This window comes from Dendrobium catenatum, unplaced genomic scaffold (genome assembly GCF_001605985.2).
Source record: "Dendrobium catenatum unplaced genomic scaffold, ASM160598v2 fragScaff_scaffold_1267, whole genome shotgun sequence".
Lineage (NCBI taxonomy): Eukaryota > Viridiplantae > Streptophyta > Magnoliopsida > Asparagales > Orchidaceae > Dendrobium > Dendrobium catenatum.
Genome location: NW_021319729.1, coordinates 39,207 through 62,275, shown reverse-complemented (window position 1 = coordinate 62,275; position 23,069 = coordinate 39,207). Strand labels below are relative to the sequence as shown.

General features: G+C 34.3%; 3 protein-coding genes across 5 annotated transcripts in view; all 3 read right to left on the bottom strand.

Annotated features, from left to right (window-relative positions):
* Window positions 1-7,766: 7,766 nt before the first annotated feature.
* Window positions 7,767-23,069, bottom strand: part of LOC110115581 (polypyrimidine tract-binding protein homolog 3-like) — a 27,006-nt gene continuing 11,703 nt past the window's right edge. Inside the window, exons 2-5 of one of the 3 annotated variants that reach the window (XM_028699374.1) lie at window positions 12,256-12,363; window positions 12,026-12,169; window positions 10,583-10,990; window positions 7,767-8,039 (exon numbers count right to left, since the gene is read on the bottom strand). In XM_028699374.1, coding sequence (XP_028555207.1) covers window positions 10,601-10,990; window positions 12,026-12,169; window positions 12,256-12,363 — 642 coding nt within the window. In that variant the 3' untranslated portion in view covers window positions 7,767-8,039; window positions 10,583-10,600. Of the gene's footprint in view, window positions 8,040-10,331; window positions 10,991-12,025; window positions 12,170-12,255; window positions 12,364-23,069 lie in introns of those variants that run through there. The other 2 variants (XM_028699373.1, XM_028699375.1) reach the window with 2 other exon arrangements.
* On the bottom strand, window positions 14,194-15,099 carry LOC110115584. Its single transcript, XM_020848848.1, has 2 exons — window positions 14,394-15,099; window positions 14,194-14,261 (listed from the first exon to the last, which is right to left on the bottom strand). Exons 1-2 carry the CDS (start codon window positions 15,097-15,099, stop codon window positions 14,194-14,196), a joined length of 774 nt encoding a protein of 257 aa, XP_020704507.1.
* On the bottom strand, window positions 17,425-18,261 carry LOC110115583. Its single transcript, XM_020848847.1, has one exon. The coding sequence runs from the start codon at window positions 18,259-18,261 to the stop codon at window positions 17,425-17,427; it is 837 nt and encodes a 278-aa protein (XP_020704506.1).

Genomic DNA, 23,069 nt, shown 5'->3' with positions numbered 1-23,069 from the left:
AGGCCGGTGGTTTGTTATGGTTTGCTTGCGGGTGTCTTGCCTAGAGGGCACCTATGTGTGATTGCTTACCTTTCTGTACTGCATAGCATAGCATATTTATTTTTCTGTCTGTACACCAGAGAGCTGAGTGAATAAAGTGAGGGTCATGTACTTACTTTTATGTCTTTACTTTCCTGCATTTATAACTGTACACAATGCACTCATAACATGCATCATTATATAACTGCTTTATTTTCTGCTCTTTATATTACTGTAACAGTAGAATATTCTTAGGTTCTGATGTACTGAGATGAAGATGTAAAGCTTTTTATTTCCTAGATTTGTTGTATATAGATTGAGTCTGTACAACGTCTGGAGTCTGTAAAAGAATTAAAAATAACTGCTTATAAATATACTAATGGGACTCCAAAAAGTAATGTCCTCCCTTAAAAGGACGTTCCTTTTTGGAATTCCATAGAAGACCAGGAACATGAAGACCATAAGCAGTTATATTTAATTCTACTTTACTGTAGGCTTAGAATCCAGGTTTGTTGTCGGTGGGGCCTGGCCACCATTACTTTCCTGCAGACCCTGGGATGTACTTTGTCAAATTTATATTAATAAAATCATCTCTTTCTATTTACAATTATTTCATGCATCATTAGCATACGAGTAGATTTTTTGTTTTTGTAAGCATGTTGTCTTGCATTTAGTTTAAATTCTTTAATAATCCCTTGGTTCCTAGGATAGAGCCATCTTAAAATCTTGCATCATCGGTGAATTGTTGTGATTAGGATTGTTAGCTGGCACCCCACTCTAGGCAGGTGGTAAGTCCAGATTGTATACACTTCTCTCTGCACATTCCTTTTTCTAAGTCAATTCTAACTCTCCTAATTTTAATTCTATAATCTAAAGCCTGATCGTGAAAATTTAATTATGCACAAATATTTAATTAAATACATATATAATTTTGGAAACTATTTAGTCTTTATTTAAATCGAGAGTGTTTTCTTATGAGATGTAATTAACTACAGGGGCTTGCCCCTGTAGGGAGTCTAGATCCCAGAATAATCTAAATCATGCCTTAGTTCTTTTCTGAGGTAGGGGAAAGATCTGTGGATGTAGATTAGGTTTTATTCACATTTAAGAGTTATTTCTATAATTAAGAAATAGATAGATAGTTGATTTGTTTTCACTAACAAATCAAATGTCTGCTATATTTAACTATAGAAATAAATTTACAATTCATTAATCTAATTAGGTCGATTAGAGAATATACTCATCGTCCCTTCAGGATGATTTGAATATTCTCTATATAACACCTGATTAGAAGAATGAATTGTACTGCCTCTCGCTTTAAAATCATTAGAAAGATATTAGTCTGTCCTTCGGGGCAGTATAATACCCGACTATGTAGATTTAATCGGGAGAAATATATCATAAATATAAATAAAGCGAATCGTGTGAGAAAATAAAAAGTCTTATTTTTAATAAGAAAACCCTGCTTTATCTATACTTTTGTTTAGATCCATTCATTACAATCAAGAAATAGATAGATATTCGATTTACTTTCATAAGTAAATCAAATATCCTCTGTATGCTTGATTTTAGGGATGAATCGACAATTCACTAATCTAATTAGGTAAATAGAGAAGATACTGATCGTCCTTTCGGGTGATTTGTATATTCACTATGTCATACCTGATTAGTAAAGCGAATTGTCTGTTCTCTTTCTTTAGAATCAACAGAAGGATATCAGTCTGACTTTCGAGGCGGTCTGACATCCGACTATACAGATTCAATCGAAAGAGAATATTCAAAATATAAATAAAGCAAACTATTTTCCATATCTAAATAAAATATATTTTATTTTTAAAATTATTTTAAAAATCCTCCTCTCTTTCCTTTTCTTTATTTATTTAAATAATTTAGATTTATCTTATTTTATAGATTTTATTTATTATATTAAATTAATTAATTATTTATACGACTAGAATATTTTTTAAATAAAAATAATTAAAGTTAGAAAATAAATATTTTCTCACAAGCACCATTGGAATTTCGGTTCAGATTTGCACTTAATTTCTGAAGTCGAGGAGTATGAAAATCAGGACTTGTCATAGCGCTCTTACCTTTACCTTCAACAACTTCGACAGTCTTCTTCACCGGAGGAGAATCGCTTACATCTCTGATTATCAGAGGTCTTGCAGACATCTTCACATAGACATTTGTTGAATCCGAACGTAGAAACGATTGGCGACGATCGTCTCTAAAAATTCCATTCGATCTTCCAAAGTTTTTATGTTCACCGATTGGATGTCGGCGGCCATCTGTCGTCATCACCAGAAGCCGACGATGAGATTTGCTGAAAACCCGCGAAGACGAAATTCAAAATTCCGACAATTTCTCTCTCTAATGGCGATGAGATTTGTGTGGCAGCCTTGTTAGTATGTAGAAATCATTAATAAGAGCCAAAGTGGATTTGATTTTTAGTTTCCTCAAACTTGCACTTCAAGGAAGGAAGAAAATTTTAAGCTCATAGTGTCTAAATATGCTTACTTGAGTTAAGAGAGAGAAAGATCCAATGTGTGTATGTGTGTGTGTGTGTGTGAGAGAGAGAGAGAGAGAGAGAGAGAGAGAGAGAGAGAGATCACAAGAAAATAATAACAACAATGCATAAGTAATTTAGTAGTCATCTTCAATGTACACTTTGTAGATGCACTAGATTCATGGTTCCAATAATGGTCATAGAAGAAAATGACACATCATAAATAGAGGATTAACCCTCTTATTACATTCATTCTCTTAAGGAAAAAATCGAAAGCAAAAAATCTGTAGCTTAAGATATCTAACTCAAATTATATTAACTATCTCCTCCTTTTATAAGCCTCTTAAAGACACTCCCATTTAATGCATCTGTATGCCCAAAGCATCTTTCAAGTGTTAGTGGATTTGGAGAGAACGATGATATATAGTATAAACTATCATATTATGGAATCATGAGTAGTTCAGTGCTCAGTCACACAATTATGGGGAGTTGTACTGATCTAATAGGCCATCCTAGTTGATCAAAAGGGTCACTTAGAAGAGAATTAGGTCGCTTGCAAGAGAGTTAGGATTGGTAAATGTTAAATGAGATGATATATCTACTTTGACCTAAAATTGGGTGGATGTTTTGGATGAGTCGACCCTTTCAATAAATTTAGTTGGCTGGGTTAAATGAGCTTTTGCCTATTGGTTGGTTTGAAGATTAAAATGTTAGATAGGCATCATTAGCCTTATTGGGAATTGTTTTATTTTTAATTTTTACATTTGAAGATTGCAACTTGAATTAAAATAAGAAGCTACTACAAACTCCTTAAGGGAAAGATAACGATCACATTCCTTCTTTAACAAGCTAAACAAACAAGAAGGAATGTTATCCAGATAAAAGCTATAAAAACAAAGCTCTTACATAAAGCAAAAGTGGCACAACAATCAGCCACTTTATTATAATTCCTAGAAATATAATAAAAAAAATGACATTATTGAAATCAATTAAAAAGAAAAGCTCCTTATTCAAAAACCCATCTTAATGTCATTTAGAAGTCTTCATTGAGTCTCGAAGGAAATTGATGATGCCAATGTTATCAACTTCTATAATTACCAACTTGTTATGAAACATCCAACTTTGGATATGTTCTATAATCAATAAGATAGCATCTAACTCTAGTTGAGCAACATCCCAATAATATACATGTTTGCCAAAAGCCTGAAGAAATCGTCCCTTGTAATCTCTGATAACACCATTGATTCCCGTATTATTTGATTCCATAAGAGATACATCAACATTAATTTTGTTCCAATCTAGTGATGGGGAATGTAAAATATTAACAGACTCCAAAAGGAGGTTAGCATCCCAGTCTTCTAGCATCAGATATCTAGCTTGCTGCATTAAGGACATAAAAATAATTGATGCAATAACATTTATAGAAGTTGAAGTCAATCCACACTTAATTTGATTACAACTGTTCCAAGAATAAAAAATGGTTGTACAATATAATTTGACTATGTTCTAATTCAAATAAGAAATCCTTTTAAGTTCCAATATACACCCAGTAAAAGATGGGAAGATCAGAAATTGGAATCTCCATTCACTTAGCATGATAAGAAGCTCAATTAAGAATTTGCACTTAACAACAATATGCAATTAATTCTCCAACTCATGATATCCTCTAGCATAATGATTATATTGTATAAGATTCCTATCATTCATAAACAATTAGTATGAAGAGCATCCTTACATAGTCTCCACCAAAACATCTCAACCTTCAGGTTGAGCTTGAAAATCCTTATCCATTTCACCATTCCAGACGATACATCTTGATATCATACTTCATCGATGCTTCAAAAGCTAAAGATGTGATTGATCTCACTGAATAATATTTAATAAGCTCAATACAATCTTCCCTCATACCAAGAAAAAAATGAACTTGCATAATAACCGAGTAAGAATATCATAAAAAAAAATTCTAGAGTTTAGACCAACTTTAGCTGCCTTCAGGTAAAATAAAATGTTAAACCATTGTATCTTGCAAATCAGAATAATAACCATTTATTAAGAGATTTATTAAGGATTCAAACATCATTCAATATGTTCCCTTTGTTTTCATTTGCCAATTTTCACCTTATGATGTTCTTTAAATGCTTTGATCTATCCACCAAAATCTACCAAGAAGGTGAAGCTCCCCTTTTAACATTAGAATTTCAAACATCACTTCCATATTTTGAGAAAATAATACAATTAAATAATGATAATTCCCAGCATTTTAGGTTTACATAACTCCTCCCAAGACATATAATGTAAACCTTTTCTTCCTTTGTCTTTATGCCAAATAAAATCTCTACAAAGCTTATCCAACTCATTTTGCAAACCCTTCGGTACTAATGAATGAGTTGACAATAAAATAGGAAGTGGTAGAAATGTGCTTTAGATAAGAAGAATTCTACCAGCCATACAGAGACACATGTTGCCCTATGCATTTAACCTTTCCAAAGCATGATCTAGAATGATTTGGAAATCAGAGTTTACTAACCTCCTCATGGACATCTTTACACCAAAGTAATGCATTTATTTTACAATTTTAAACCCCAAAGTCTTAGCAATCTTCTTCTTTCTATTGCTCTTCACTGATTTCCTAAATAAAATTTGAGATATCATCTTATTCACCTTCTAACTTATCCAGCTAAAAAAATTACCCATTATTTTCTTCATAAGACATGCTGTTATAGTAGATGCAATAGAAAACAATAACACATCATCAACATATAACAAATGGGAAACATTTTTTAGATTTCGGAGCAAGTTTTATATCCAGATCATAACCTCTTTGATAAATGGGATTCGATAATAACTAAGAGCACATAATATTCAAATAAGGAGACAAAGGGAAGCCATGTCTAAATCCACTTCTAACATCAATCCAATTAGAATTTCTACCATTTATAAGAACAGAAAATCTTACATTTTGAACACATTCCATGATGAGGTTTGATAATTTAGGAGGAAAACTAAACTGACTTAAAGCCTTAGATAAAGTTGGTTAAGCCATACTATCATAAACCTACTCCATATCAATTTTTACCGATATAAATCCCTTCATGGAATTAGAATATCTGAACTTATTGAAGAATTTTTGAGCTAAAAGACAATAATCTGACATTGACCTTCCAGGCACAAAAGTAACTTGATCTTCATTGATGATCTTAGGTAAAGAATATTTCAACCGATTCATGATCTTCTAGCCACCACTTTATAAATAGTTTAACAAAGGCTTATGGGCCTAAAATAAGAAGGTTCCACTAAATACTTATTTTTGGAATCAATACAATTAAAAAATCCTTCCATTCAGGATGCATTTTACCAATAGTAAAAAAACACTCAACAACTTTCCACTTATCCTCTTAGGCAATGTTCCAAAAGAACTTAAGAAATGAAGGTGTGATACCATCAAGTCTTGGTGACTCATTATTTCCCAAATTATTGATAGCTTCCATCAATTATTCTTTAGTAAACTCAACATTCAATATATTAAAATCAGATACTTCAATTTTTTATGACTAAAAACTTCGGGCCAATCAGATGATGTACATTTTCTATCCTTCCATTTATGACAAAAAACCTAAAAAAATAGCTTATATTCTATCTTGATCTTCAACCAAATTGTTAGTTTCATCTTTGATCTAATTTATCCACTTCCCATTACTTCTAGTTGATGCATAGTCATGAAAGAATTTGGAGTTTGTATCTTCCTCTTCCATTAATCTAGTCTTTGCTCTTTGATTCACCAAGTACCTAACTGGGCCAAAGTAACATTCAATTTTCGAACTTTACATCCGAGAAGCTTCAGGTCCTGCTGATTCATACCTCCTTCCGAATTTTCTTTCAATTGTAACTCCAAAATCTCCTTCTTCAAGTTCTATTTCAAATATGACAAATCCTTCAATTTGTTTTTGTTCCAATAATACAAAGACTTCAACATTATTTTCATCTTCCTTCGCAAAATTTCAGCTTCATTTCAAAAATTAGTTTTCCTCCACGATTTAAGAACAATATTCCAAGCAGTGGATAAGACTTTCATACATCTTCAAATTTGAAAATTTTGTGTTATGGTCTCGACATGTCATTAATCTTGAAGATAATAAGAGAATGATCTGACACAACTCTAGCAAGATGTCTCACCATAGCAAATGGTACATGCTGAAGAGCTATTGAATTTAATAAACATCTATCCAGCCTTTCCCAGATCCTTGAATTACCTTTTTTATTATTGCACCAAGTAAACCTTGGTCCAATAACACCTACATCATGAAAATCAGTGTTAGCTATAAAAGATCTTATTTCTTATGGACCTTGGAGAATATAAATCTCTTACCCCCCTCTTTTTGCCTTCCATGGACATAATATAATTAAAATCCCCTCCCACAACATAATGAATAGAACTAGGCAAAACTTTCTCATGAAAATCCTATAAACTCCTTCTGATATGCAAATCCTTACTCCCATAAATCGTAGAAACATTCCAACTATCCATATCAGAAATTTAGAGACAACTAAACACCAACTAAGATGACTCTTGAAAAACAACAAAACTAACATCAAACCTATTCCATAAAATAAGAAAACCTCCAGTAGTGCCATAAGTCGGATGATAAAAAAAATCCCATTTCTCCCCAATAATCCTATTGACATCCCTCCTATAAATACAAGATAACTTAGTTTCAACCAGACCAATGAAAATAACATCATTCTCTCATAATCTTCCTAAGATAAAGAGAACCCTCCCTTTTTTTGGGTCTTCCACAATTCCAAAATAAAAAGGGAGACATTAAGACATCGATGAGAAAAAGTCCCCAACTTCATGTCTACCACCCACTTCACCTTTCCTGTTCCTAGGAATATCCTCTATAGGTCCTAATGATTTAAGTTCTTTAGATTGTTTTTGTTTGCCACTTAAAGAACTTACAACATTATCTATAAGAGAGGGGATTTTTTATTTTTTATTTTTTTTACATAACAATTCATTGCATTAGAAACTGCACCATTGCCATCACAATGCAACACTTTTTTAGATGATAAAATACCACCACCCCTCGTATCAACAATATCTTCATTATCAAACCTCTCAGCAGTTTTAACAACATTAGCATCTAGATTTCCATCAAAATAAAGCTCTACATCATCCATAAATTTACTAGCTTTTTCAACAATAACAACAACTTTTCTGACTTCTTCGATCATAACAGACTGATCATCATTCATCATCAGAATAATTAACAATAGAAGAACAATTAACATTACAGGGAACATTAGAAAAATCAACATACAAATTAGTAAAACTTGGAACAACATCAGCTTGATAGTCATTATCTTCATAAAAATCAACCAGAGCATCAAATTTATTTGATTTAAACAGAGAAAGACAAAAAGCAACCTCTATCTTAGAATGAATTCCATCACCTACAACAATCTTACAAGCTCCCTCCTTCTGAATATGATCTCCTACCCCATTCTTTTCACAACAATTTACTTTAGTAGTAGAACTTTCCACAACCTTTTCCTTAAACTCAACCAGAGAGTCAGGATTCACAAAAGATTTATTCATCCCCCTCTTATTAAGATCTTGATTTCTAAAGGCTCTTCCTCTATTATTTTGAAACTTAATATGGATCCAAGGCCCATACTCACAATCCTCATGTGGGACTTTATTTGGATTACTACCATTCTTCTCAGGAATATCAGAAGTATGAATGGAACAATTCTTACTATTGGATTTGCTAGCAATACTCTTTTTAGCATGAGCTAAAACTTTAGGACATGAATTAATCTCGTGACCAATCTTACCACAATTGAAACAAAATGAAGAAATTTTCTCATATTAAATATTTTAGTAAAATCTAACACACATTCCTTCCACCCAAATACCTCCCGACAATTTAGAATCTAGGTTGATTCTCACACAAATTCTAGCAAATTCCCTTCTCCCCCATTTGAATATTTTTCCATCAAGTAACATCGGTGTACCAACCCTTGAAGCAATTTTTGTAATATTCACTTCATTCCAACATTGCAAAGGCATATGGGGAAGACGTATCAAAACTGGCGATGATAAACCTTTTAATAATAATAGTGAAAACATAGGTGTCCATTTATCAATTCCAACTATATGCCCACCCACATACCACGATCCTCCACTCAAAACTCCATCCATAGCTTCATTAGACTGGAAGAAACATAAAATCCAATATAAACCCAATGATGTTAAACAAAATCCTCCAAATTTACTCCATTGTCTCCTTAATTCCATACTACAACAAGGAAATGGAACATTTTTACCCAATACTTTCACAACCAACGAATTTTTCAAAACTTGAGCATTTGCACTTTCATTCTCAGAATTAAGTTTAATTACAATCCCATCATCTGATATCTCGATAGAGACAAAATTAGGATTAATTCTAATATGGGGACAAATATTCCATTGAATTAGCAGAGTTGTGAATATGCAATGAATTAACTAAATTCGCCGAACCACTGTTTTGATTTTTCTAACAATGTTCAACATGATTATCAGCAATATTAGCATCAACATGATTTATTCCAGAAGAGGAGTCATCAAATTTATGAGATAAATTCCCAATCACAGGCAAATTAGTGTTTGAAGAATTACCAAACATAAATATGCTAACTTTTAAATTCAAAACCAATGAAGAAGCTTCAAAGTCATTCATCTTTGGATTATGAATCTTCATACGTGAGTTATCCTTTGAAACCTTGGAATCTTCAGCAATCATCTTACCTTTTCCTTCAACTAGGGCATTTTGCTGAATAGGAGGATGAAATCCTTCTCTAATAACAAGAGAATAATTTTTTAAACGTACTTTTTCATCGGGTATCAACATATTATTCTTAATGCCTCCATTCCACAGTGAAGAGCTAAAATCCTTTGAAGATACTTGAGGATTAACAAAAGAGATGACAGTCGGCGAATGCCAGCGGCCTTCTTCCATCATACTAGAGGTCCCGCGAAAAAATAGGACAAAAAAAATTGAATTACAACACTTCTCGCTCTAGAACCGCTCAAAACTTCTCTCTCTTAATATCTATAAGTACCACTTGAGAGAGGGAACAATTGCATTACAATTATGATCCTTATTGGCAATTGTTGGGGTCAACCCATTTGCGGTAACAAACTTTGGCGTTGGTGATGACAAACATTGCCTTATTAACAACCATGAACATGATCATTGTTAACAATGATGGACATCAATTGTAGTTGTGATAGTAGGTATCGTTGATGCTAGCAATGACTTGCATGCACCTCATTGGTAACACCATGTCATATAATAGAAGGGCATACATAAAAAATAAGACTATATATATAGGGATCATCATAAACACACTTCAATTTCGTCTAAATGTTTGTTGGCCAAGCACAACTTATTTATGTGCTTACGCAGCTTACAATATCATCAAGGAGATTGCATTTTGTAACGCCTATTAAACATCACAAATGATTCATTCAATAAAATAAAAAAGATGCAAAATATTTGATATGTCGAGCGAAAAGACATTTTGAAATTGTGGATGTAGATATTGAAAAGCATTACATCTATGATTCCCAACTCAGATAAAAGATGAAGCATTAAAAGAAAAGTAAAGAATACTATGAGCATAATGTTAACAGAGTGAATATAAATAACACCATACCATAAAAATGTTGGATAAATCATTTTCGTTTTACTATATAAAGCATGAGACGGAGAGGTGTGTAAAATATGAGGGCTTACTAAATGTCCTACCACTTTGTCGATGATAATGGAAGGGATATTCATTTAGAGTGGAGCATCAGAAGTGTATTTAGAATCACATTGCCTTTCAGTCTAATAAAATGTTGCAAGGAGCTTCTAAAATATATCCAATTTTTTAAGGAGCTATTTGCATTACATCCAATAATGGTAAAAACCAATATAGACATTACTAGCTATACAGGAAGACCATAACTTTACACTCTACTCCAAATCCAAAGCATCCATTATGTAGGGGCAAGCAAAGCAGATCACATCCTTTCTAGGGTTTTATTCAGATAGCCTGCATTTGGGAGAAGGCAATCCTGATAATGGATCCACGTATGGAGCTTCCATGCTTGCAAACCAGAGCCTCTGTTGCCTCCTGCTCATTCTCAAAAAGAACCAAGGCTTGCCTCTTACCATTCACCTCTATCAGCTTAGTGTTCATTATAGTGCCATGCTCTAGTAGGTGAGCATAGATCTCATCCTCTCTACAGTCTAAAGGGAGAGCGGATACGTGAATCATCCTCGTTGGGGCGCAACAATGTCGGTAGTTCTTAATTGTACTGTTGTTAAATCGATTGAGGTTGGATCCGGCAAACTCACGGGTGTCAGGTGTAGGAGTGATGTTAGGATACTTGGAGGAAGTTAGTTCCAAATTCTTGCCAAACAACATTGCTCCCTGGATTGGATTCAAATTATAAACACTTATGAAGACCAAAATTACTAATAACCATACTTGTCAAAAATCATCAATATTGCTAGCTATAATTCAATGGTGTAGTAATTGCGATAATTTAGGGTTAATCATAAAATGTTGTGATCAAATTTAAATAATCATAAGTTTAGTTCTGCTATTAAAACAAATAAAAATATAAACATTATAAGGAAATCTAAACAAATCAATTATTAACATTTAATATTTCCATTTTCTCTTTCTCTTATTTATCTTTACAACCCAATTATGCCATTCTCATCATCATCTTTATTTCACTTCATTCATAGCATTCATGTCTGATAGATGTGTTATTTATTCATTGTTTTTTTTTTTTAATAAAGCACACGGACAACATATAGGAAGCATGTCATGCACTACACATGTGATCTTGAAAACATGTAAGGAGCTTGTCTACCACTACTTGGGCACATCAAAATAGTGCCAAATTTTAAAATTAAAAGCTCTTTCGTAGAATGAGCTTACTGTGCAAGCAAATGGATGTGCTATGGAGAAATTATATTCTTATGAGACATAAACTTCTCTTAGATATAATACAACATAAAACTCTTAATATTCATTTCAAAATTTATTACGTCAAACAGAAAATAATAGATTGTGCAATACTGGTTTAAATAAACAGCAGAAACAGCCGAGCAATAGAATTAGTGGAAAAATAGCACAAGGTGCTACATTTTGAATGATTAATACTGCAAACTATAGCAATAGATTGTTTTAAGTACCAAGAAAAACCATAGGTAAAATAATGAGTAAAATTTAATTTTTCTTATCCAAATTTAGAATAGGACTTATCAGTATTGGATTTGCTTTCAAGTGAATACAATCTATGACTAGCCAATCAAAATGTCTATTGCACTTATCCCAAGGTAAATCTAATAATAATTATAAAGTCCACTCCAACCAAATTTAAGTTCACCAAATTTCTCCTTAAAGACTATTATTAAAAAATAGCTAAACAAAAGGGGCTTAAGACAATTGAACCTTCAAGAAGCGCAAAGCTAACTCAGCTTGATTCCCGTCTGCCATCTGTACAAGTGCATGGTCTGGTTTGTTTCTTAGTAGCTTAATTCTCACAATGTTTCCATACATGGAAAATAAGTTAAAAAGCTTGTCCTCGTCAATTTTCTGCAGGCATAATTCAACCAGAGGGTTAAAGCAGTTTTCAAATATAAAATGAGAAATATATGCAAATAAGGGGTTCAGGGCCTTACCTCAGGATTTAAGTTAGTTAATAAGATAGTACTACGTCCATTAAGACCGCTCATTCCAGGGTGCAAAGCTCCACCAAAAGCAGCTGCAATTGCTGTGGCATTACCCATCTAAGAAACAATCAAGTTTCTCAAAATATATCTAAGTACAGAATAGGCTCAAATATATGTAATCTGATAAATAATAATGATTTCTAGCAGGTCTGAAAATTGTAGCCCAAATTTCAGTATGTAAGAGTCCACTCAAAGGCTTCAGGTCTTGCAAAAAACTGTCCAACAGTCATATGAGATTGATTCTGTGTGGTTGGCAAGAAGGAATAGGCTGTAATGGTGAAAACAACTATCTTAGATCAGGTCACAAGGTCAAAGGTCTAACAACTCAATAATTGCAGTCTTGGATCTTTAGTATGCTCAAAACCTTTCATCCATTTCCAAGCCCGGGCAATTCACTATAGGAAATGGTTAGGTTAGCAAGAGAGACTAGGTCTGAATAAGTAATCTAAAGTTTAAGGATCAAACTTCCGACTAGAGTCAAGTGCCCTAAGAGGAATTCAAAAAATCAATAGGAAAAATAAAATTTGGTACCCAAGGCAATCCATAGAATCCAAGCTCTCCGTTACAGCAAGAGACAGATGGTTTTCACCCTGGCAACTATCAACAATATTGATGTGCATTAAGTCGGCCAAAGAAAAAAGAGATTTTATTAGGCCAACCAGCATAAACCTATAACAACGAATGGATGTTAATGTAACCTAGGCTTAAAATGATGTAAAATTGTTATGAAACTAACTAGAAAATTTATCAAAAAAGAAAAATAATTGCAAATTCAGGATAACGAGGTCAACTTAAGGTTTGTCTGAAACTATAAGTATTGATGAAGGAGAAAGGATGGGCCATTAGAAAGGCGAATGCATGCAAATCCCCAGAGCAATTAGGAGGAGAGGGAGATGAGCCAAAGCCTATACACACAAACACGGGGCACGTCAATTATTAAAAATATAGGACAATGATACGAGTTGGAGATGGTACTATAATTTTTATGTCTTAAAAATAGCGGATAAAAATTGAATAAGTATATAATATTAAGGATAATTAAGAAATAATATGTCATTTAACTAAAATTCGTGCTTAAATGATTAATATTAGAATGTCAAAAGTCGAGCGTGGAGATCATGTTAGGCAACGAGAGGGAGTTGACAATGCTATCAAAAGTCGAGCATCTATGTCGTGCAAGGGCATTGATATGGAGAGAGAGTCAGCCGTCGGTCATTGATGTTGAGATGACGTTGGACAAAGATGAGATGTCAAGATGGCATGAGGGTGTGATTGTGGATATTAAAATTGTTGGTGTCGTGTGTCAATGTCAAAACAATATTAGACTTCACTTCAATACTGAGATGATTTTAAAACATTGATGTTATAACAAATATCATAAAGATGACATCATGCGTTGTTGTGAAACACTAGCTGTAACCCGGTAAAGAAAAATGAAGATGAAAATGCCTGGGAATAGGATATTGAGTGAGGGCGATTGATTTGGGGCTATGGAGAGTAAATAAAAAATTTAGTTTTTATTTTTTAATAAACATAATTTTGAAGTACAAAAAAATGTTTTAAAAAATTTATAAAATATTTAAAATGTGTGTCAAGCACGAATGTCAAATTAATTTTTAATATTATTTAAATTGGACACATTTTTTGCATGTCAAACACTATATACCTCTTTAAAAGAAGTGTCGGTGTATCATAGGCTTGAACACATTACCTTCTACAATTTTGTTTGCCCTAATCTCCAAAAAGAGGAGTATTTACAGACTTCTAATAACTCTATAAGCAATTAATAGTAACCTAATAAACACCACCTACCTCTGAACTATTTTTTTTTTGAAAAAAGCAAATAGCAATTAATATAAAAGAGAAAGCAAGGAACAAAGAGAGTCCCTACCGAGTACAAGCTATAGATTCCTTCTTCAAAATATTGATAAATGAAGAAGGAACCTCGTCAAGGACTAAATCATCCCAAAAGAAAGAAGAAAAAACTCCAAAGTTAGCACATATATCCGCTAACTTATTACAACTCCTATTGACATGATTGAAAATTACATAATAAAAATTATCCACAAATGAGAATTTTTCCATACCTTGGCCTCCTTTCTTGAAAGATTTATGAATAAGCTTTATCACATTCATGTTGTCGCTCTCTATGATAATTCCTTGAAATCCATGCATCCGATTCTTTAGCATTTCTTTGACAGAAGCTATGGCTTGATATTCCAAACTAGTAATATCCCAATGAAACTTTGATATGCCATAAGCTGCTATAAATCTTCCTTTGTAGTTTCTAGCCACTCCTCCAATACCTCCTTTATAAGAATGATATAATGTAGCATCTACATTCACCTTGATCCAGTTGGGTGGAGGAGAATACCAACGGTTTTCATACAGCAATTGCTGATTGGTACTCAACCTACCCGTTTTGATATATTTTGGAGTATTAAGAACTCCTAGATAACTCACCGCTTCAGAAGCTATGTAGATAGAACTTCTTTCCTTCTTCCCATGTACAATATTATTTCTATCCTTCCAACTAAGATAAACTGCATTGCAAATTAAAGTAGAGATAAAAGAGTTTTGTTTGGAAAGCCATTTATACATTTCTTCTTTATTTCCAAACAGAGGAATGCAAAATCCCCATTCATTCAAATGATGAACAACATCCACAATCTTTTTACATTTGCAAATTAGATGGCTAATATTCTCCTCCTCATTACAGTTTTTAGGACAGTTAACTTCCGTATGAATCCTTATGTGAGTTAGAAAACCATTAGTTGGCAAGGCGTTGTTCATGACTCTCCACCAGAAATTGTTTACTCTTGCACAAAGTTTAATTTTTTTCAACCACATCCATTGAGCATTGTCGTTTGATTTGTCTTCTTTTTGATTAGCAGCCATCTAAGTAATTGTCCTTCCAGATTCCATGTGTATGAGTTCAAATTGATCTTCAATTAGATCTGGATTTATATTAATATTTAGAATTAAATCCATCAGATCTTTACCAAAGTATTTCTTAAGATCTGTAATGCTCCATTGATTATCAGAAATCAAACAATCCACTTTAATAGCATCATTACCGATTTCGTGAGTGTTAACAAATGTAGGCCATTTGTTTAAGCTTTTATCCCAAATCCAAATGTCTTCAAAAACATCAATTGAATGACCATTTGAGACATTCCAACTCACAATATCTTTCAATGATTTGCTGCCATCTTTGATAATTTTCCATGCTGTAGAAATTGATTTGTTCCTGTTTTCTGCTTTCCAACAAGAACCATATTTTGGGAATAGATATTTATGCAATAAAGAATCATGATCCTTCATATATTTCCAAGCTAATTTAGCTCTTAATGGACCTGTTTTGCTCAAACAGGATTGAATCCCTCTACCGCCTTGTTCATAAGGATCACATAATTTCTTCCAGCAAACATAATGCATTCCCAGATTTTCATTTGATTTGTTCCATATAAAATTATGGCAAATCCTCTCCACCTCTTTAATAATAGATTTCGGCACTAAAGATACAGTAGAATGGAAAGAAGGGATTGAAAGAATGACATACTTAGCCATTGTGATTTTTCCTGATAATGAGAAAAATCTGGTACCCCAATTGTTAAGTTTCTTCATAATTTTATCCAACATGAATTGGAAATCTGACTTTGATAGCCTTTTAACAGACAATTTTGATCCCAAGTAATTGAATTCCTTTACTTCTTTGAAACCCATTATTCTTTTGATTTTCTTCCTCTTCACGATGTTGACTGCTTTTCCAAACAACATGCTTGTTTTATTTGTGTTCACCTTCTGACCAGTCCAGTCACAGTAAGTGTTTACAATCCCTTTTATTGTTCTAACATTTTTTATTTTAGCTTCAGCAAAAAAGATAATGTCGTCAGCATATAATAAGTGCGTGATTCTTGGGCTGATGCTGCTAACCCGAATACCAAAATCATCTTTTTCATTAATGGCATTGGAGAGGAGCTGAGAGCATAAAATAAAAAGACAAGGAGATAAGGGGCACCCTTGTCTAAAACCACATCTGGCTTTGATCCATTTGGAAGGAGTTCCATTAATTAAAATCAAAAATGTAGGATTCTGTACACATTCTAAAATAAGCATAGAGAAAAAATCAGGGAACTCAAAATATTTAAGAATATTTTTAAGAGTAGGCCATCCCATAGTTTCATATGCTTGCTTCATGTCTAATTTGATAGACACAAGCCCTTTATAGGCTTTTGAGAATCTGAACTTATGAATAAGTTCATTAGCAATCAAAATATGATCTTGAAGAGATCTTCCTTTAAGAAAGGCTGCTTGTTCAAGTGATATAAGTTTCGGGATAATACCTTCCATTCTGTTGAGAAGAATTTTGGTTGCAATTTTATAAACCGTGTTACACAGGCTAATTGGCCTATAGCTATCAGCAGATTTTGGATTGTTGATTTTTGGAATAAGAACAATCAACGTTCTCTTCCAATCCTTATTCATATTACCGGTTTGAAGAAATTTCTTTATAGCTTCCCAAAAATCAATTTTTATAATATGCCAATAATGTTTAAGAAAGGAATAAGTAATACCGTCTTCACCTGGAGAAGAACCTCCCGTTGTATTTTTGATAGCATTTTCAACTTCTTAAAAACTGAATTCTCTGTTTAAGCTTATTTTATCATCCTCATCCAAAACAGTTGTTTATTCGGCCAGCCTTCAAGCAAACACCTTCTATCTCGCCATTTATTTTCGAAGTATTGAACCAAAGTGTCATCAATTTGATTTTGATTATCCACTAGATTTCCATTGCCATCCTTGATGCAATGAATAAGATTACTGTTCTTTCTAGCACTTGCCATAGAGTGAAAGAATTTTGAATTCTGGTCTCCTTCTTCTATCCATTTAACTTTGGATCTTTGTCTCCACCATGTGTTTAACCTGGCCAAAGTAGAGTTGAGCTCACTGATTTTAAATTTCAGGATTGAATATTCATCCATTGAAAGCATACCAACTTCCGCTTCTTTAGTTTGGATCATAAGAATTTCTTCTTTGAGCAAGTCCTTCATGTGATTTAATTCTTTGTGCTTTGCCTTATTCCAAAAGAATAATGATTTGAGAGTTCTTTTGAATTTATAATTCAGAATTTATGCAGGAGATCCTGGGTCTCTTCTCATCCATGAATTTTTCACTATAGCATATGAAGCCGGATATGAAGCCCACATATCCTCGAATTTGATAGATCTCTTGATGTTTGAAGGAAAAACAAGTATGGAGTAGAATAGGACAGTGATCTGACGCTATTCTAGGAAGATGTTTTGTAACCATATATTGATTGCAGTTCATTGCAGCAGCATTGACCAGAATTCGGTCTAATCTTTCCATGATCCTCTCATTACCTTTCTTATTATGGCTCCATGTTAATCTAGGACCCATAAAGTTCAGCTCATGAAGATCATTTGCTGTCATAAAGTATTTCATTTTTCTCGGTCCTATAAAGAATGTAAATTTTCTGCCACCAATCTTGTCTTCTTTAGCCAAAAGACAATTGAAATCTCCACCAAACACCAAAGGCCAATCATTGGTGATGTGTTTTTCCAAGCCATTCCAAAGCAACCTTCTATTGTGCACTTCTTTGCTACCAAAAATAGTAGCTACTCTCCAATTTCCTTTGTTCTTGATCTCCAAATCACCTAAAATGAATTGAGAAGAAAACTCAATCAAATTAAATTTAGCTTGACTGCTTCTCCACATAACCAGGATGCCTCCAGATAATCCAGCAGAAGGCACAAAGCTGTAATTCCACCCATTTCCAATCATATTTTCCACATCTTTATTCTCAATAGTGACTAGTTTAGTCTCCAAAAGCCCAACAAAAATAACATTTTGATCTTTAACCACCTCCTTGAGGTAGAGAGAAGCCTTTTTTTTCTTAGCTCCTCTACAATTCCAAAATAATAAGGAATTCATTTGTGGATCAATGGGGAAATACTTCCCCCTTTCTCCTTAGCAACTTCTTCATTTTTCCTTCCCCTTGTCTTCAGGCTGATAGGTCCCATGTTCTTTAACTGCTTTGTGCCTTTCTTCTTTACCGTAGATGAATTACCTTCAATAGCTTTAGAAACCCTAATAGCTGCCTCTGTTTGAGATTCTTCATGTTCTTTTGGATTTAAACAATCCTCTATTATTTCTCCTTCCTCTGCTATGTTACTCAGAATTTCAAATTTATTGGTAGAATCTGGAATTTTGATCTCCGAAACCTTTTCAGGTCTTATAACATCCACGTTGCAGCAGAAATCTACAATATTAGCAGAATTATTAACCTCTTCACTTGTTTTATGATTCATACTAGAATCAATTTGTTTTAACAGAAAATTCCCAACAGACTCCCTGCTAGAATTGTTTGTTATGACAGCTTAGAGAAACCTTCTACGGTAGATTTAGCTTTTGTATTTTCCTTGATCCCAGGAAATTTTTTATTGATCTTCTTAGTATTGTAGTCCACCTTAATCCAAGGACCATAACCTTCTCTATCAATATCTTTTTTCCCATTATCAGTTTGACCCTCTTTTAGGCAGATTTCCCTGACCTCTCCAGTTTCTTCTAATCCTGCACTGATTGAGTATTCTTTTCCTGGAATCGGTTCATTTGCTGAAGCATTCTTCAAACATTCCTCCCTTAAGTGCCCTATCTTACCACAAATGAAGCAAAATGTAGGTAGCCTTTCGTATTCAATGTTTTGATAAAACTTTCCCAGCTCTCCTTCAACCCAAACTCCCATGGGTAGCTTCTCATCTAGTTTGATTCTCACGCAGACTCTTGCGAACTCTCTTATGGACCACTGGAACATGTTGCCATCAATCAAATAAGGGATTCCCACCATGGAAGCAATTCTGCATATGTTCACTTCGTCCCAGCAATGAAGTGGAAGGTTTGGCAACCGGATCCATATTGTGGCTGTAAGACCTTGAAGTGAATTAGGTGAGAAAGTTGCTGACCATCTCTCCATTCCCACTATGTTCCCATTGACGTACCAGGGACCTGAAACCATTATTTCTTCAAGAGCTTCCTGATTCTCAAAGGCACAAAGCACCCAACCTAGGCCTAGTTGGGTTAAGTGAAATTTTTCAAATCTTGACCACTGTCTCCTTAACTCAATGCTAATGACATTGAAGGGAATGTTGTTACCAAATACTTTTATAACCAGAGACTTTTTCAATCTATTAGAGTTATCAATCTCTTTTCCCACATGAAGTTTGACAGATCCGTCTTCTTTAACAAAATTGCTTCCGAAATCAATTTCAGATACTTTAATGTTGTCCTTCTTCTTCAAAGCATTCAGACCCTGTTTTTTAGTAGCAGGCTTTGGATCAACCACATTGTTTCCTTGAATGCAATTCCCTATATCTCCAGATTCACATTCCCTTACTATGAACAGATCAGAGCTTCGAATAGTCTTGTCCACTACTTCATGTTCTTTTGACATCTTATTAACTTCTTCTGAAACCAGATCAACCGCCATCTGATTGACATTCTGATCCTCATTCAAAAACTTCTTAACCCCTTCTGGCGCATTTATACAAAAAGATTGATTACAATCCTCTGTTTGGATCAGATTAACCTTTTGTTGAATTGTTCCTTGTTTACAGAAAGATTTCAAACTGGGATCTTCATAGAGAATTTGTTTACCTTTTCCAATACATTCAACGATCTTCTTTTTTTCTTCAAAAGCTCCTTTCTTGATGATCAAAGGCCTTTCTTTATTAAAACGAAACATATTTTCCTTCTCATGAACAACGTCTCCAAAGGCAGGCGGAGATGAATCAAACTGTCGCAAGATCTTTCTTGATGATGCCAGAGATTGGCGGAGGTTGGCTGGAACACCGGAAGCCAGAGTCCGGTGATCCTCCGATGCCATGAACGTTGAGCGGAAAAACCGCAAACGAGAATTCAAAAATCTTCTTCAACCGGAATTAACGGATCTTCCCTCTCCTCGCGTCCCAGGGAGACCACCTATGATAATAAATGCACTAATGCACTAACACATCCATTAAATTTATCCTAATGTTACTCATCCCTTCACAACGGCCTTGCTCTCATGGTCCAACAAACTGAGCAAGATCAAGTGGAAGCACTGGTCGTTGGTGCTTGCGAGTTCAAGCAAGACTTGAACAAGTGGAATCTAGCAAATGGTTGGAGGTCTAAAGGAAATTTTAGATCTGGCTGGGGGAGTCCAAATCTTGGTAGTGTAGTAAGGATTGATGCAACCTGGTGGTGGGAAGCCCCATAGATGTTGGGTGCCAAAGAGTGACAAAGACACAAATCTATGTTCGAGATATGAAGTAATGTCAGGCAGTGACAAAATGCAGAAAGTGGATGTTAGTAGAGGACCTATGATGCACAAACACGGACACGGCAACACGGATACAACACGACACGGACACAGGACACATCAATTATTGAAAATATAGGACACGGACACGGGTTGGACACGGTATTATAGTTTTTATATTTAAAAAATAGTGTAAAAAATTAAATAAGTTTAATTTTAAAAATAATAAGTCATTTAACTAGAATTTGTGCTTAAAATGATTAATATTAGGATGTCGAGAATAAAACCTAGATGCAGTTTATCAGGCACCTAAAGAGGAGATGAAAATACCTTCACTGCCAAAGAGAAATGAAAATGAGAATATTCGATGAATGGGTATTAAGTGTAGACGTTGATTGGAGTTGTGGATAGGAAATAAGAAATTTTGTTTAAATCCCTCCAAATACAAGAAATTATATTTTAAAAATTTCATAAAATATTTAAGATACGCGTGTCGGACACGTGTGACCAATTTCTATTTAATATTTTTCTAATCAGACACATTTTAGGCGTGTCCGACACGTGTCGGAGGAGTCTTAGATGAGTGTCGTGTCGGATACGTGTCAGACACTGCACGCCTCTTTGAGGAGAAGTGTCGGTGCATCATAGTAGAGGACTTGATGATGTTAGATTTGATAGTGGAAGAATAGATATAGGAGATAGGTGGATTTGAATGGAGAAGGCAAAATTAATGAATTTGCGACTAAATCCACCGATAGCAGAAGGATCTACGTGATCTATATCAGATGATGGGGTTGAAAATCAATGGATCTATTATAAAGTTGGACACCCTTAGTGAAGGTAGATCTGAAAAGTGGAAGCACCAAATAATAACCTAAGAGTCAACTTCTTTACTATTATGACCAACATCAACATACTTATAAGCCATTAAATTTATTCCCAACTTAATTGCATTGCAGACTTATTTAGATCTAATCGAATTCTACGTTGCATTGCAGGACTTATTTTAGATCTAATCAAAATCCAATAAAACGTGTTATAGCCACAATAATAATCCATGCTCAAAAAAGAAAAAAAACTCATTTAGAAGTTTGCATTCAACTGCTCAGATTTTATTAATTTGAAATTGTCGCATAAGTTGCATACAAAACTTAGTTGCAAAACAAAATTGAAAAAATTGTAATGGCATTAACAAGTGTTGCTCAAAAGGTTGGGCTTGGGGTTCTAAAATCCCATCCACTTCTTGGCTCCATTAAGAAAATTGCCTCAAAATTTCAAAGGGAACTAAGGTCTGTAAATTAAAAGAATGGGATTGTGGCTGCTTAAAGGATTTAGTTTATGTAAAATATAATAGAACATTGATTCGGAGATACAAGCATCATGATGTGATTGTTCCTATTTCTTTGACCGAGATAGATGATGCAAATGAGTGGCTAACAGGAAAATTAGATGATGAGTCTAATGAATAAAATGACTTTATTGCTAAAGAGGAATATTTAACTTGGAAAAGTGTTGCTAAAAAGTTATTAATATTTATGATAAAATCTACAACATTCGAGAGAGATCTAAAGGAAAAGAGAATGAATCTTCATTTAAACATAACGATGTTACTATTGAGAATGAGTATGAGGGTGATGAAGAGGACTTTAAAGTAGGAGACAATGCTTGTGAAGATAACGAACTTTTTGACATTTGCTGATAATTATAATTCCCAAGAGAGAGAGAGAGAGAGAGAGAGAGAGAGAGGAGTCTGGGAGGCCTTGCTTGCGTGCGGCTTATGTCCGAGAAATACCCATCCACCGACCTTGCCCGCATCAAGCTCCTTCACATGAAATTGTTCGTGCAGAACCCTTGCTCATGCGACCTCCCGTCTGCACGGAACTCCTGTCTGACCTCATTCAGGCCCTCAACCCGATCATCTAGGAGTTTCGTCACCCTTAGTCATTGGATCATCCAAAGTCGGTGATGTCTTCTCTTTGTCGAGTGGAGGGAGAGAGAAGTAGAAGAGCCTCTCAAGTGTTTGGAGATTGAAGACCTGCTGTGCAAGGCTTCTATTCCTCCCTCTTTCAACTCTGGTGAGTTCGTAGAGGTCAAGGAAGTTTTCAAAGAGCAGTTTGGAGACCATAGCGGAGCTTGGACAACAACTTTAGAACTTGGACAACAACTTTGGAGCTTGGACAACAACATGGACAGCAACTTGGAACTTTGGACAGCAACTTGGAGCGCTTGGACTGACCGGGTGAGATAAAATTCTTCGCTACTCAGAGCCTTTGATGTGTGGTTGACATCCCCAAGCCCTAGATCCTTTAGAAACTATTGACCTCTATAACAGAATAAAAAAATATATCTTCGCTACTCAGAGCCTTTGATGTGTGGTTGACATCCCCAAGCCCTAGATCCTTTAGAAACTTTTGACCCCTTTAACAGAAAAAAAAAAATATATATA